This window comes from Nansenia antarctica (genome assembly GCF_963989245.1).
Source record: "Nansenia antarctica genome assembly, chromosome: 5".
Classification (NCBI taxonomy): Eukaryota; Metazoa; Chordata; class Actinopteri; order Argentiniformes; family Microstomatidae; genus Nansenia; species Nansenia antarctica.
The window spans coordinates 66201806-66217282 of record NC_137690.1 but is presented as its reverse complement, the minus strand read 5'-3'; the positions used below and the strand labels follow the sequence as shown (position 1 = coordinate 66217282).

The window sequence follows — 15477 nt, the reverse complement described above, 5'->3', positions numbered from 1 at the left end:
TGTGTGTGTGCGTGCGTGTGGAAAGAGACAGGCTTTTAAGGTGCAACTTGTATTAATTTACAACACTTTTCTCACTTCCTTTACAAACTCTCATTTCCCTATTCATAGGAGAGAGAATTGCATTGTTCATAGGCTTAGGGTAGGTGAGACTACAATGGTAGTCAATAGTAGTTAATTTTAAAGTAACGATGTGAAAACTATATGTAAGCTATATGAATGAAAAACTTGTGGACCACCCTAAAGTTGTCTTACAACTCCTAACTGCTACATTACAACCATCACTAACCGGAACAGCCACGGGATACATGAAGAGTTCATTTACAGCCGATGATGTAGCTACAGTGTCATCTAGTGGAGACAGATCCACACGTCATGCAGATTTCAATGTCATGAGGCACATTTCCTTAGTTGTTATCTTGTTTGGGTCTAATAATATTGTGTGTTATGGATGGGCCCATTCCAAACATAGTCCTCTATTCTCTGTGCATGAGACAATGACCTTGCTGATCCAAGGTCAACAATCTGTCTCAGGCCAAGAGACATGAGGGTAATGACTCAAATAAGTCAACTTAGATAAAAAAGAAAACATCCTTTAACACGTAGAGTTGGAGAACTCAAAGACAAAGCAGCGAGTTTCTGAATTATGTGGCGCGGTCATGAGCAACAGAGGGTTTCCGCTAGATAAGCAGCAGGTCCTACTTCTATTTGCTTTTATAACATTTATCATAACCAGCCTTATAATAATTCTACATGAAAGAGAAAGGAGTTTAGGGAGTCATTGTGATTGCCGTACACCATAATAAAACATTGAAGAATACAAAAACAGTTAATGTGTCAGAATGAGATAACACACAGAGTTGAGCCAAGGAAGCCTTCGCAAAAATATTAGACATGCCTATGGGCCAGTAGAGCTGATATTAGGTCACTCTATACACTGTCCAGTATTTAGGTGTTCAAAGAAACAGTGACATGAACAACCGCAGCATACTGAGCTTCCTCTGGTTTAGAGAGCTAACTCAGGACCTAAGGCCGGCCCGTATCCCTGGTTTAAGGGCACGGTTTCCCCTGACTCATGTCTGATTCAAACACCTGAAACCTACTAGCGCGTGGAACTGGGTGTGTGTTTGTTCTGAGTAGTGTGGCAAAATAGTCTGGGAAGAATGTTAGTCATAGAATATTTGAGGGTACGTGTATCAAAAACCTGCGCTATTCAAGCAGTCCAAGAGTAACATAGCACTAACAGCGCTGGGTCCAGACTGGGTCCAGGAAGGGAAGCTTAAGTGGGACACTTATGCTGTATTGGGAAATTCAGCTCCCACTCTCACTTTTATCCTCACCATCTGTTTCCATCTGGGACTCACTGAAGAAAAAATAAATCAAAAAAAGAATTAATAAATTCCGGTCTGCTGTACACATAATGGTCTGCAGGACGTAACCATGTTCTAACAGATCAGGGATGGGAGGGTCAGTAATGATAAAGCACACATAAAACAAGTCATAAACATATCAATCAATCTTGATTCAAAATCATGTATATCATATCTAATAGGCAATCATCAATAGGAACATCTACATTTACTGAAAATGAAAAACAAACACTGCCAGAAAATAAAGGTCATTTCAGGTTTTATTTTACATCGCTCATGTGATAAAACAGAACATATATACTATTCATCAGTCATCCTCATCCTCATCAGCACCATCTCTTGATTCTTCACAGCTAACTGTGGCCCTAGTGAATGGAGCTATTACTGACAGTGAAGTAGAGAGGATCACACAACATGTCAGAAGGCAATCAAATACTCAAATAAACATAAACATCTAATTAACACAATGCCATTTCCCTCCTAGTCTAGAGTATTCTGATTTAGGATTAGACAAACATGTTGCCATATTCTACTGTAATTAATTACTGTATGGAATGTTATGCTGTATTGAACATGAATTGAACAATGATGTGTTACAATCTGAGCATTTCATATATCTGTGACCACCAGGTCCACCATGAATGTTTTTTGAGTCATGCAATACACACAACATCCGTCAACATCCGCTCTCTCTATTCTAGCACGTGCATGTACACTCACACACATTCAGGTATGCCCACCCACCCACGCATGCTTGCATGCACAGACACACACACACACACGCACAGACATGCACAGACAGAGAGACAGACACGCACGCATGCGCACACGCACACACGCGCACACACACACACACACGGCCGCACACACACACACACACACGGACGGACGCACGCACACACACACACACACACACACACACACACACACACACACACACACGACTTGTGATAGGATCCTAGCACTCCGCCAACCCCTCGGTTTACCACAACCATCAACAGACCGCAGGGCACAGCAGCATAACATAATCAAAATAACAATCCCACTCTACTCATACCAGCGTGTTCTCTCATTCCACTTAACTGTTAAAGGCCACTTCATATTACACAGTGTGTGCTTTGTAAAGGTTTTGTGAAGTTATACTAGACAAACACACTTATGAAATGTTTAATGATATGGCCATACATCCTAGAATAGCCATATTAAGTGTCAAATCTATTGTTAATAGAAACCCTGCTTTAGTGTTATTTATGTTGTAGGATGGAGCTTCATGTCCGGATCACCCATTAGGGCTTGGGACACAGGGAGACAGTCTTTAATGATATTCTGTTCCTCTTCACAGACTTGGTGCGTATGGTGGTGAGCAGTTAGGTCGGGCTGGAACTCTGGCCTTGAATCAAAGTATGGTGGAGTCTTCCACCATTCCAGGTCAAAGATCAATCTGTAGGGATGGGCAAAGAGGGAGAGATAGAGACAGAGAAATAAAAAGAGAGAGAGAGAGAGAGAGCAGGGGAGAGAGCGTGAGAGAGCAGGCGAGAGACAGACAGACAGAGAGAGAGTGTGAGTCAGGTGGCATAGACAGTAATCTACAGTGGAGAGCTGTTCAAGGGTCATGATTAGATGTTCCATGCAGCCTAGCATGCCATTTTATTCATCTTGCCAACAACAAACCCAATCACAATGCCACATCCCCTACCAGTGTCACACCCCTTTCCTGTCGCCCCTAAGATTTCATCATTGCCAAACAATCAAACTGACTCCCAGCATCAAGTGGAGGCAGATCTGAATCTGCCACTCGGCAACATATCTAAAGCTTTTTTTGTCTCTAAAATAGATGACATCATAGCCACATTCAAGGTTTCTTTATTTTTCTTAAGGGTGGGCATGACCAACACACACACACACACACACACACACACACACACACACACAACACACAAACACACATTTCAACACTGTTCCAGTAACACAGGGAGAACCACAAGCACACACCCAGTGCTAACCCTAACCCTAAATCTGTGTGTACAGTGTGAAATACAGAAGCAATTATGCTGTGTACTTGATTAGTTGAATCAGGTGTGCTGGTGGTGGAACAGATCAAATATGTGGAGCGGCTGGGGCGCCCCGAGGAGAGGGTTGAGGAACACTGCTCTAGAGGACCAGTAAAGGGGAATCAGTGTTGTCCTACTTTCACAGCTTTGGAAAATAAACCAACAAAGAAAGAATGATGTACTCTTAGCTACCAGCAGGTGTCTCTTTGCCAGGTTGCCAGATTGGTGGTAGATAATCCCTCCCCACAGTCAAGGTAATGTTCATTTGACATACTGTAACTAAACAACCATTTCCCTTCCTTTCTTAAACACTTTCTCTACATCTCTGGCCCTCTTTCAAACAGCCACAGTGCTGCCCTCACAGTGACATACAGGGACCCTGTAAGGGTCGAGCATGTTTATGTGCCGGACAGGATATAGTTACTCCCCATACTCCCTGCGATGCCACAGATTAAGAGTGCCTGCAGAACTGTCCTTTCATCAAAACTCAAAGTTCTTATCTGAGACACACTTCCTGTACAGTTAGTTGGCCACGGCTCTTATCCCAGTTGAATAATCTCTCAACATTATGACAATGATTAATTATGGAAAATTCCACTGATAGAGGATGCTTAATAAATGTACTTTCCGATGTTTATTTGACCAGTCTAAAGGTAGAGATTAAATATAATTTTCTGCTATGGAAGTGCAAACTAAGGAATGAAAAGGGATAGTTCAATAGTCAGTTATAACTATAATGAAATCATTCTGTACACAAGATAAAATGACAGAAGCAGTTCATTTTGCCGCTTTCCATTTGCAAGCGTGTACAATACGTCATTTCGGGCCACTAACAGTGTTTCATACATGACATTGTGGAAATGAATCGAATCAGAAGCACAGCTGCCTCCCCAAACACAAATCAACCTCACATGAATGTCAAAACCGTCTTTTGAACCCAAAATGTGATTAGTACTGTACTGCCACTCTGCATAACGTCAGGCGGGGCAGTGATGCGTAAGGGCCGGACTACAGTCTGAAAGACACGTTGTTATGGGCTTCTCTCCCCCTCCTTCCAGCCCCTTGTGTGAATCTGGCTCCAAGTACGGGATTAGGGACGGGCCGTTCTATTGAGAGCAGCTAGCACTGCACTGGACAACTAGCACCATCATTAATCACTCCACAGAGAGGAGAGGACAAGAGAGGACACGAGGAGGAGAGGAGAGGAGAGGAGAGGAGAAGAGAGGAGAAGAGAGGAGAAGAGAGGAGAAGAGAAGAGAGGACAGAAGAGGAGAGGAAAGGAGAGGAGAATAGAGGACAAGAGAGGACACGAGGAGGAGAGGAGAGGAGAGGAGAAGAGAGGACAGAAGAGGATGAGAGGAGAGGAGAGGAGATGAGGAAGAGAGGAGAGGAGAGGACACAAGGAGGAGAGGAGAGGAGAAGAAAAGAGAAGAGAAGAGAGGACAGAAGAGGAGATGAGGAAGAGAGGAGAGGAGAGGAGAAGAGAGGAGAAGAGAGGACAGAAGAGGAGATGAGGAGCGGAGGAGAGGAGATGAGAGGAGAGAGGAGTTTAAAAACAATAAATAATAACGATGACAGATTAGGCTAGACTTTAAGGGCTCTTCTTGTGCACACAGACTTTCACAATCCTTTTCCCTTCCCACGTTTCTCAGTAATTTGAAGTGAAACAGCTGCAAAGTACACAACCCACAGACAGTTAAGGCAGTAACTCTTGACTAACTATTGGACCATTGTACCACTATAGCTCAACCACCAAAAGAGGTGCTCGACCCATCCAAGTTTGCCATCATATTTATGGGACATGAGACGAATAAAAAAAAATTGTGGACAAATGACATTTTAGTGTTTGCTGTCCTGGACATTGCTTTAGGAGGCCTGTGCGTTTTCGTCAAAAGTTTTTCACCAGTTTTGAGTAGGAGAGTGCCAATGAACTCCATCCTCAACACCTCCACCCAAACAGCAGAGGTGAGGTCTACCTCTCCTGTCCTTGAGGAAACAGCAACAATGAAAAACAACCCAGGTGTGGAGGTCCTGATTCACCAGAAGGTCAGAGGTATTGAGTTGGCTACTTTTATTCAGCTAAAGAAACAAGCACGAGAGAACCTGAACCAATCATGTAAAGCTCTTTAAATCTCTACACTCTTGATAAAAAATAAAACTAGAACAAGTCTAATATATTTTTCTATAACAAATGACACATCATAATAATATCAAGTATAAGGGATCAATCACATCTTATCAACTGTCTTACCCTTTAAGATCGTGGGGGTAATCTGGGATTCTAACAATAACAAAACGGTCTACTCGCCACTTTCTTGGTAAACAGCTGAGGGACGGGGCTGGAGAAATATATAGATGGAGCTATGGATGCCATTACTGACCATCCATAAGATCATACTGATAGTTTTAACCATGTTTTGAAGCTATACAGTATTTGTGGTTTATGGTTAAACTTCCATTTGTTTACTACAGTTTGTTTATTTTATGTTTCTTTGAAACGGTTAAATTGGTTAATTTGTTAATACTCTCTTCTCATTCTTCCTATGTGGATTAATGTGATGGTATTGGACCAAGTGTAACCTCCTCATGATTCATTGTAACTTGGATGTACCAATTGCCCCTTTAATAAGAACATGTTTCTAACCCTCCATATTTCAACACACGACACCTTTCTGAGGTAGACATGAGTCAATGTAACCAAAACCCACAAACAGCAATTACAGCTCACCTGCAATGCCGTTCCTGGAAAATCGACATACCTCTCCAAACTCGTCTGGCTCCGTTTGAATACTACACCTCCTTCAGAATATTGGGTTGAAGTACTCCACCCACTACCACCCATCACTACCACCATTTAATATGCAACTAAAGCATTAAAGTGAATCCAGATTGATATCACATCCATGTGTCCTAATGACTCTACGATGAGTGTCTTTTCATTGAATACTCTTTCCATTAAACATACTCAAATGACAGGGTTTCTAAGAAGGAAACCAACCAAGCACAGGATATCACAATCCTGACACAAGTTCTACAGAAAAACCTCAGTATTTTCTTCATTGGCAAACCAAAAAGCTGCTGGCACTAGCATGGTTTGTTTTGTTCCCTCATATCTTCCTGGGGACTGAGGTGCTATTTTGGAGTGATACTGTAAGGGCAGAGGTCCACACGTCATGGCATACTGTCACCAGACTGTTTCCCCTTCACTGTTGCCTCTGATGATGACCGTCGTGTGAAGGCCACGGGGAAAAGGTGTTAACAGAGTAATGGGGGGGTGATGACACGGGATGGGCAAAAGTGTCAGCTCAATGTGGTATTTTAACTTTTTTAACCGCTAAAGTGTGTGGACAGAAAACAACCACCACGCCCGTGTTCTTAGGAATCGTGAAACGGATCCAATGAGTCCAAAAGGTCTTACATACGCACAGACTAAGATATGATAATTTGCCTAAATACAGTTTCCCCTTACAGTTCAAGTGTTTGACCCAAACTACTCCTACTTCACATGATTAACAGTGGGAATATACTGTATAACTGGTGAGTTCCCGTAAAACCTTATGGCTGACCGTTCCATCATCTGTTTATATATCCAGAATGTCTCCCCGGTATTGGGACGTCTTGAAACAACAACAGTTGGTGATGATCAGTGCTATGACAAGCACTCATAACTTGGCCAACACCAGCAGGTCACGTTACGGCTCTTGTAGCTACAGTATCTGCTACGAGGAGGCTTGTTCCCATGATAAGGGACAGTGATATTCATAGTCTTAACATCATGGCAAAACAGCCATCCATAGTGACGTGTAGACGACACAAAAGTAGCAGGAACGTTACAAAATACCTGAGGGATTTTCAGTAGGGTGGAAGGAACATTTAAAACACTGAGAGTAGAACTGTAAGGCGTATTGGGTGGGGGGCGGTTATCTCTTCCAAATAGAGAATGATGTCCACTCTGTATGTTACATTTCTATCTGCGTTTCCACGGAAAGCACTTAGTGTAAATGGGGACCGGGAGGGAGGTGACACACTCACCATCGCGACACAGGAAACACTTGCAGACGCACGCACACAGACCCAGGAGGAGCAGAACGGTCACACAGGATACTGAGATGAGGACACTGAGGGCTGGCCCAACTGCAACCCACACAAACAGTACACACACACACACACACACACACACACACACACACACACAAACAGCACACACACAGACACACACACACACACACACACAATCAATCAAATGTTACAGGCTACAATGATGGTGCTTCATAATGACCATATAACTGACACAAGCCATAAAACAAGAGAACAAAACATATGGAGCATCTGGAAAAAGGGGTCCTGTATCATTTTAAGTGTGAAGTATTTCTTCATTTTTTGGTATTTCACTTCCAGGAAACGTTAGGGTTGTTGCAGTTAATCTGCCTTCAGAACAGCCATAATTGCATGTCACTAAAATAGCGCAAAATCCACTGGGTGGAGAAACTGAAGCTTTCTTTATAATCGTTCCTCCTCTTGATCCAACACCACAAGGAAACAATCACAACAGTGTGCTTGCGAGAGTATTACAATTACAGGGCTTCAACACATAACAGTGCTGAACTCCATCGCAAGAGTTGTTCTGTGGATTCTCCCTCATAAGGACATAAGGACCCCCCCCTCCCCCCACATGCACAAGCACACACACACAACAGGGGATTAGGACGGAAACAAATCCTAGGATGTTATTGTGTGCTCATTCCTCGACAGCCCATGTAAGTGTAAACACCAGGGGAGCCTCCCCTCCTAAATTTCGTTGTTTGGTACCTGTACTGTAACAATGACAAATAAAGTCTATCTATCTATAAATCCTAGGATGTTATTGTGTGCTCATTCCTCGACAGCCCATGTAAGTGTATGACATATGGCATTGACAATACCTTTTTATGTACCTTACATGATTGTCAAATAAAAACTAAACTAACTAACTATTACATCTGTATGTGAATGTGTGTATCTGAGCGCCTCACCGCTGGTGTCCATGGACACTGTGATGGGCGTCTCCAGACCTCGGTGGTGCACCGTGCATTTGATAGGCAGGTCATGGAGCAGCCCTGATTGGAGGAGCAGGGTGCTGGTGACCAGCGTGGTGCCGTCGCCCAGCTCGTTGGACGAGGTCACGGGAGGCCCCAGCGTACGGTTGTCCCCCTCCACGCTCCACACCATCACTGCCGGCGGGCGGGACTGGGCCGTGCAGTTGGCCTCGATGACCCCCGGAGAAGTTGTCGCGTAGCTCACCTCTGGTTTGGGCAGCACTGAGGGAGGGAAATAGACCATAGACAATACAGTAATTGTTAAGAGTAGATCTAGATAGTACAGTATTATACTGTGTAGTACAATGCTATATACTGTAAGGGCATTTCTGTTAAGAATGTCATCAATCATAATAGGCACTACTAAGTTCCGGGTGCTGTTGTCTGAGTTTGACTATTAACATGCAGCCTATTCTTATTTGACGTCCTGTGCTACCATCACCATTTTGTTTGGTGTTGTCTGCTGTTTTATTGTGTTGTCTGTTTTGTTGGTTGGCCTCGTCTGACCCCAATGATCCCAGACAGTGTTTGTTCCTCTGTCTTCAGGGCATGACAGACACAGAGAGACAGCACAGCGTCTAAACCCTCTGTCAGTGTCGGACACAATGACACATCCCGTTTTAGACCACCCGACATGGAAACAAGACGCACGCAGCAACAGACAGAGAGACAGAGGAAATAGAAGGTTTATGTAGTGTGTGTTCTAGTGGGCTTTGGTGCCTGAGCCACTGCTGTTTTTAGACTGGACAAAAGCAGGGCTGTTAGGCTGAGATGGGAGCAGCAGGAGACACACACACACACACACACACACACACACACACACACACACACACACACAGAGGCCCTGTGTCTGGGGAAACAGTGACCCACTCATCCCCCTGCCCAAATTAATCACCTCTTTCCCCTCTCCTGGCATAGCTCTGTCATCTTTAGCCCTCCCAACACTCACACTGGAAAAAACCATTGCCAGTAACACAGCACCAAAGAGGATTTTCTGTCAACTTGGAGAGGGGCGAAAGTAAAAAAACGTTGTGACGTTCAAATGGCATAAATATTGTCTCCAACCCTGTTGTCTCCGAATGTTGTCTCCAATCCTGCATAAAATAAAGGTTAAATGATGAAATCAATTAATAATGTGCAATACTGCAATTTGAAAACACATTGCAGTTCGAAGGGTGAGGCGTGCAGACAGTACACAAAAGCCTAATGTTCCAAAAGAGACCAGGGTTAAGGAGCTGCACAGTGGAGTGTCTCCGTAGCAGTCCTGAACACAGTAGCATTCTGACCTACTCTGGACCCCCTCATCAGACACAGGGACTTGAGGTTTGTTTACACAAAGCTCTTCCCCTTCCCGTACTATATCTGCTATATCTACTGTGTCTACCTTCCTGTCCTTGACCTCCAACCTCCTTCCTTTTGTCCCTTCACGTGTACACATGTGTGTGTGTGTGTATTACCTACATGTATTTATAGCATGTTTATTACTACCGATAGTAGTAACATACTACATACTAACACAAACGTCACTCTGCTGAAAATCGGGACTCAGCATGGCAGGATCCACTGTCTATGACATCAAGTGCAAGACATGAATACCAATATTTGGTTACACACACTCTCAGTCACACACACACTCTCAGTCTGTGTTTGTCCTTCAGTGAGTACAAGAAACTGAGTTCCCTGGAGCACATTCCCCCTTTTTGAACATTTATGGTTGCAAAGTGAGAGGTTAGTTTTGGCAGCAACTTATGATTTTGGGCCACACCTTTCAGAATGACATTTACCATCACGACTTCTCACCAAATACACTACCAAAGCAGTCATTTCACTCCAATGGGTGGTACTAACAACCCAAAAGACCCACAATCCCTATACCTACCATACACAGAGAGGCAGGCTGTGGCGCTTTTGGTTCCCTCTGGGTAAGTGTGGAATTCGCAGGTGTAGCAGCCCTCGTCATCCGTCCTCACCGGCCGGATGGATAGCTGGGTGTCACCCAGGGAGCGGCTCAGGCTCACGCGGCCCCGGAAAGACTCCTCCACGGAGGGGTGGCCTCGCTTGGCATAGGACGCCACGCTGGTAGTGTCCCCCTGCTCCGCTGTCTTCATCCACATGACCTGCCGTACCGTCTCTGGGAGGCCGTACCAGCAGGACAGGGTGGCGAGCTTCCCGCTCACTGCAGTCTTGTTCCCGTCGAGGCCCACTTCCACTGGGATACACAGAGAGACACATCATGAGGTATTAGGGGATTAGATTACAATGCAATCCACTATCAAATGGGTGGACTTGGTCCTAGGAAGCCCATGTGTATACAGGCTTTAATGTCAGCAAGGCAATTACAAACAGTATTGTAAGGGATTTTTAACATGTATGTATTGTATGTATATCTATGTCTGCATAGTCTGTCCATTTTCACACAGAGTGTAACAGTAGTTTTCCATGGAGTAGCTCCATGGAAATTCCCATGGGATTGTTGAGAGTCTGGCTGTCCTGTTTGTGAACACCCGGCCCTGGATCGAGGGCCTTGTGTTCATAGGCAGTGATGGAGTGCAGACTCGTTATCAATGTTGTGACTATGTTGACAGTATACCAAATGTACAATGTGAAAGTTTGGTGTCAGTCTCTGAAAGCTTTTCATTGTGAGGTGGATTAGACTGACCAACTCGAGTTTCTTCTACCATTTCTTTTAATACATATTATACTTAGATTTAAAACAAGTTGCTATCTTGAGTCTCATTGAAATCCACGACAGTATCCTTGTAAAGTAAGGTTGCTGGATGTGTTAAAGCAGTTCTACCACAGAAGGGTACAGGGCTGTTCTTTCAGAGAGGGCTAGGTGGGGGTTGGCTTCACCTCTCTGCCCTGGTCCTTGGAGTCTGTGACATCAGTCCACTTCCTGTTTCCACTCCACTGAAGCATTGTGGGATTGGAGGGGCCAAATTAGCACTCTGATTCTTATAACTGTACACATTACACAATCAGCAGTGAAATAAACTGATGAAGAAAACTCTGGAACTGGACTTATAAACAAACACATTAGCTTTTTTTTCTTCTTTCTTTTGTTTTCAAGAAAAAAAGGAGGGAAAAAAGCTTGAGATATTTGTCATGGAATTGATCTGGGTGGTTTTAGTCTATGAGAAAGGTAACCTGGTGTTGGGCCATAGCCCTGAGCCCTCTAGCTGGAACCTTCTGGGGCTAGACTCACCTGTGACGCTGAGGCAGGTCATCCCCTCCTGTGCTCCACTGGGGTAAACATCGAAGATACAGCGGTAGCAGCCTTCATCATTCCCCTTTGCCCTCTTGATGGTGACAGCGCTGACGTCATTGTGGGAGGCGATCAGCTCTACGTCATCGCGGCGGGAGGTGACTCTGACCGGCTCGCCCGGTTCGTACGCCAGGAGGACCTGGTCCTTTTTGTTCAGCCAGCGGACCTGCTTCACTGTGTCGCCGATCTCCATGGTTACATTACAGCTCAACGTGAAGGGGAGGCCCGCGACGGCGTTCAGACTGGAGGGGGCGATGACCTCACCTGACACATGACAAACACACAAAACCACCGAATTATGTTTTTTTTCCTGAAACTACATGACACAAACTCAGCAAACTCAGCAGAACACAGCACATGATCAATCTATATATGGCCAACTGCATAGGAACTCTTTCACAGTAGGAATGTTTTTTCTACTTGACTATTAAAACATGTCAGTCTTTGTAATGAAGCATGTTGAGGGAAGGCTACCTTTTATCCTGGGTACCACAATCACAAATACCCAGAGGTGTAGGCACAAAGGCAGCGCAGATCCACACATCTTAGTCTGCAGGAGTGTCACCAACTCTCACTCTGGGGAATTGCATCCAGCCTGCTACAAGAAAACGTGAACACTGTCATAACATAAATGATACTAGAGTATGTTGTTAGAAATCATCCAATGAAATACCAATAGTTAAGAATAACCAACATCAGGAATGACCTGCAGTCAGTAACTTACTTACATACCCTGTCAGTTACTTACCCAGACAGTCACCTGGGCCTAGTTGTTCAAAACGTTTAATCTGGATCAGAATGATCTCGATTCTTTTTTGCTATCCAGGATCAGATCGAGCTGGCTGATTTACCCTATACGACTCAAAATCAGCGAGATAGATCTGATCCTGGATAGCAAAAAAAGAAACAGGATAATTCTGATCCAGATGAAACGTTTTGAACAACTGGGCCCTGGAGCTGATCCCAGATGGCAGAAGATGACACCACTGTGTGAACATCTATTCCGCATGATAAGCCTTAACTTGACACTACTACCTTCTACTAAGTGGCTGAGAACTAGAGAATGCTACAGTAGTATAGCATATGAATGGGAGCCACAGTTCAGTAGCAATGCAGGACTGTGTCGCTAAGTGACATGACCCTCTGACACAAACAGTGTTGTTGGTGCTAGAGCCTGTTGCCATGAGATTCTAACAACAACAACACAAGCTTCTTATTCATGTCTCAGCTAGGGTCTGCCCCCCCCCCACACACACACACACACATTATACCCTACCTACTAAGACCATAATCACCTGGCAAGCATCAGGCCTGCTGCTTTGATGTCTAGACAGCAACAACCCCCGGTTTACGCATTAAAGCTACTTTTATGTGCAATAAAACCAGAAGCATCGAGATCAAATAAGCTAACAGAGAATAAGTCAAATGACAAAAAGGGACTAGTCATAACCATTACAACTAGTCATCTTAGAGCATCGGATACATGCCACTAGAAGCTGTAATCACAGTTTGAAGAGCAGCTAGGAACGATGCCAGCCAAGCCCAGCGGTTCATGGCTATAAAAAACACTTGGTGGTGAGCTCCTGTGTCTGGCTTGCCGGGAAATCCACTTGTTTAAGAGAGCCAGTGGGAGGTTGTGACCATGCAAGAAGAAACTGGCCTCTAGGCAGATGTTGGTGCTCCCAGGAGATGTTTTGGGATCAGTTGACTGATCCTAAACCCCGATACCCTCAGTAGTGGATGTGAAAAAGCTAAACTGACCTTAGATCAGCGCTTCAGAGCCCCAACTTCATTCAGAAACAGAAACTGATTTCAGCCACACGCTGACCAGAGCTCTAAAGGCATTTCATTGGATCTTTTAGAATGTAAATCATCTGGATTCAATGGTGCCGTCTGCCCTTGTTGGGCAAACTTTAAATGGTTCCTCTCTTTCCTCGCTACACAAGTAAAACAAAAAAGACTTTCAGACATCTTATAGTAAACAGAACATATGGTATAGCTGACTTGAAAATACCTGACTTGTAAAAGCAAAGAGCAGGTTATGCAAAAGCAGAAAGCCAAAACACTGGTAGCCTACTGTCTGTATAAGATATGGTGTCACATATTCAATTAAATCCCCCCTCAATTAATCACAGAAACTCTATTCATCTATCAAACTTCTGGAGACTCTGGTTTTACTGAGGATCAGAGCACAGGGATTATTATGGGCTGCTCATGTTTAACGTATCACAGAGGATTGCATGGCACAGCCAATAAATCTACAAACACATCAGTAAACCTGGCCTTTCACAGACCTAACACCACACAAAGAAAATATCACAAACTGGGGAAAATGGGCAACTTAGATCCTCAAGGGCCAATCTAGGTGCAACTGTGTGCAATAACGTATTTAACAACTGTTGGTTTTGTCTTCAGAATCAGGCATGTTTGGTCTCACTAATATCCAGTCAAGGAATTTAAAGCAACTATCAGTGATTTCTACATGCATGGTCACCAATAAATTGTAAACAGTGGGGATGCATTTTAACATGCAAAATAGCACTAGATTACCTTTCTGCATAAGTGTAGCATTACTTTTTCAAAACATGATTTCAAGACACTGTGTATCATTTGTTTACAAAATATCATCAGCAAAAACATAAATAATACATTATAAGTTGCTTAAGGTCAAACAATTGTTTTACTTTCATACATGTATTAAGGAGTAATTAATCATAATCTTATTTTTTGAAATTACAAAAACACTTCATACCTGCTTTATTGTATGTTGTTGTATACAGTATAAATTAATGTTCCATTGTTGCATATTGGATTTAATTTCACAAGTAAAACATTAATATCTTGATTGCTTGTCTAATTGCTTCTTCAACCATTAGAGAATAATGTTATATCGGGTTTTCATAACAAAGTCTTGTTCGACGAATATCTTGTGGTAAAAAGGAAACTTACCTGTTGTGCATTGGATGTCGTTTTGTAAATCATTTAATTAATTATATCCTCAGTAAGTCTACAATCCAAAACTGCAACTCTGATCTGACTATCAACTCCATGTTCCTAAACAGTTGTATACACCGGGTGTGATGTGTGTGCCTCTATGAATGCCGTAAGAAATGTACTATGCAACATCGTGGGGCTGAGCGCTCTATTGACTGTGCGCTGGGAATCCTTCAAAAGATTCTCTACACACCTCTCTCCGAAATGACATTACAGCGACCTCTAGTGGTCATCCTCCCCTTTTTAATGTTTAGTTTTCAATCTAAGATCAAGCAGTAACAACAAAATCATAATATAGGCTACAATAACAACAAAGCCATACATTCACAATGCAGGACGTGCATAAAGGAAATAAAGAAAAGAAAAAAGAGAACAGGATAGAACAAGGCACATACATACATTTACAGTATAGTAATAGTAAAGAAATAAAGAAATAAAGAAAAGAAAAAAAGAGAACAGGATAGAACAAGGCACATACATACATTTACATAGTAACAACTGATATTCTGAACTTTGAGCATAATACAATAAAGTATTGCAGAATAACAGTTGTGTGTTGCTTTGCAAGCACAATTACAATGTAGAAAGAAGAAACACAAGAACAACCAAATATAATTCAAGTTCAGCTCTGAAAAGCCTTATTGCCCAACACTTGGGCAATTGCGACTATGGATCAGTCTGTGTGTCATCCAACGTCAGCGGAAGTTCAATTGATTTTTTTCTGA

At 43.3% G+C, this 15477-nt stretch overlaps 1 protein-coding gene across 1 annotated transcript; it reads right to left on the bottom strand.

Moving 5' to 3' along the window:
- Window positions 1-2670: 2670 nt before the first annotated feature.
- LOC308158267 (OX-2 membrane glycoprotein-like) lies at window positions 2671-11951 on the bottom strand (the record flags this gene model as incomplete). The annotated part of the gene is made up of 5 exons (XM_080531861.1): window positions 2671-2808; window positions 7451-7552; window positions 8431-8715; window positions 10373-10702; window positions 11699-11951. 5 exons carry the CDS (start codon window positions 11949-11951, stop codon window positions 2804-2806), a joined length of 975 nt encoding a protein of 324 aa, XP_080387987.1. The 3' UTR covers window positions 2671-2803.
- Window positions 11952-15477: the final 3526 nt, after the last annotated feature.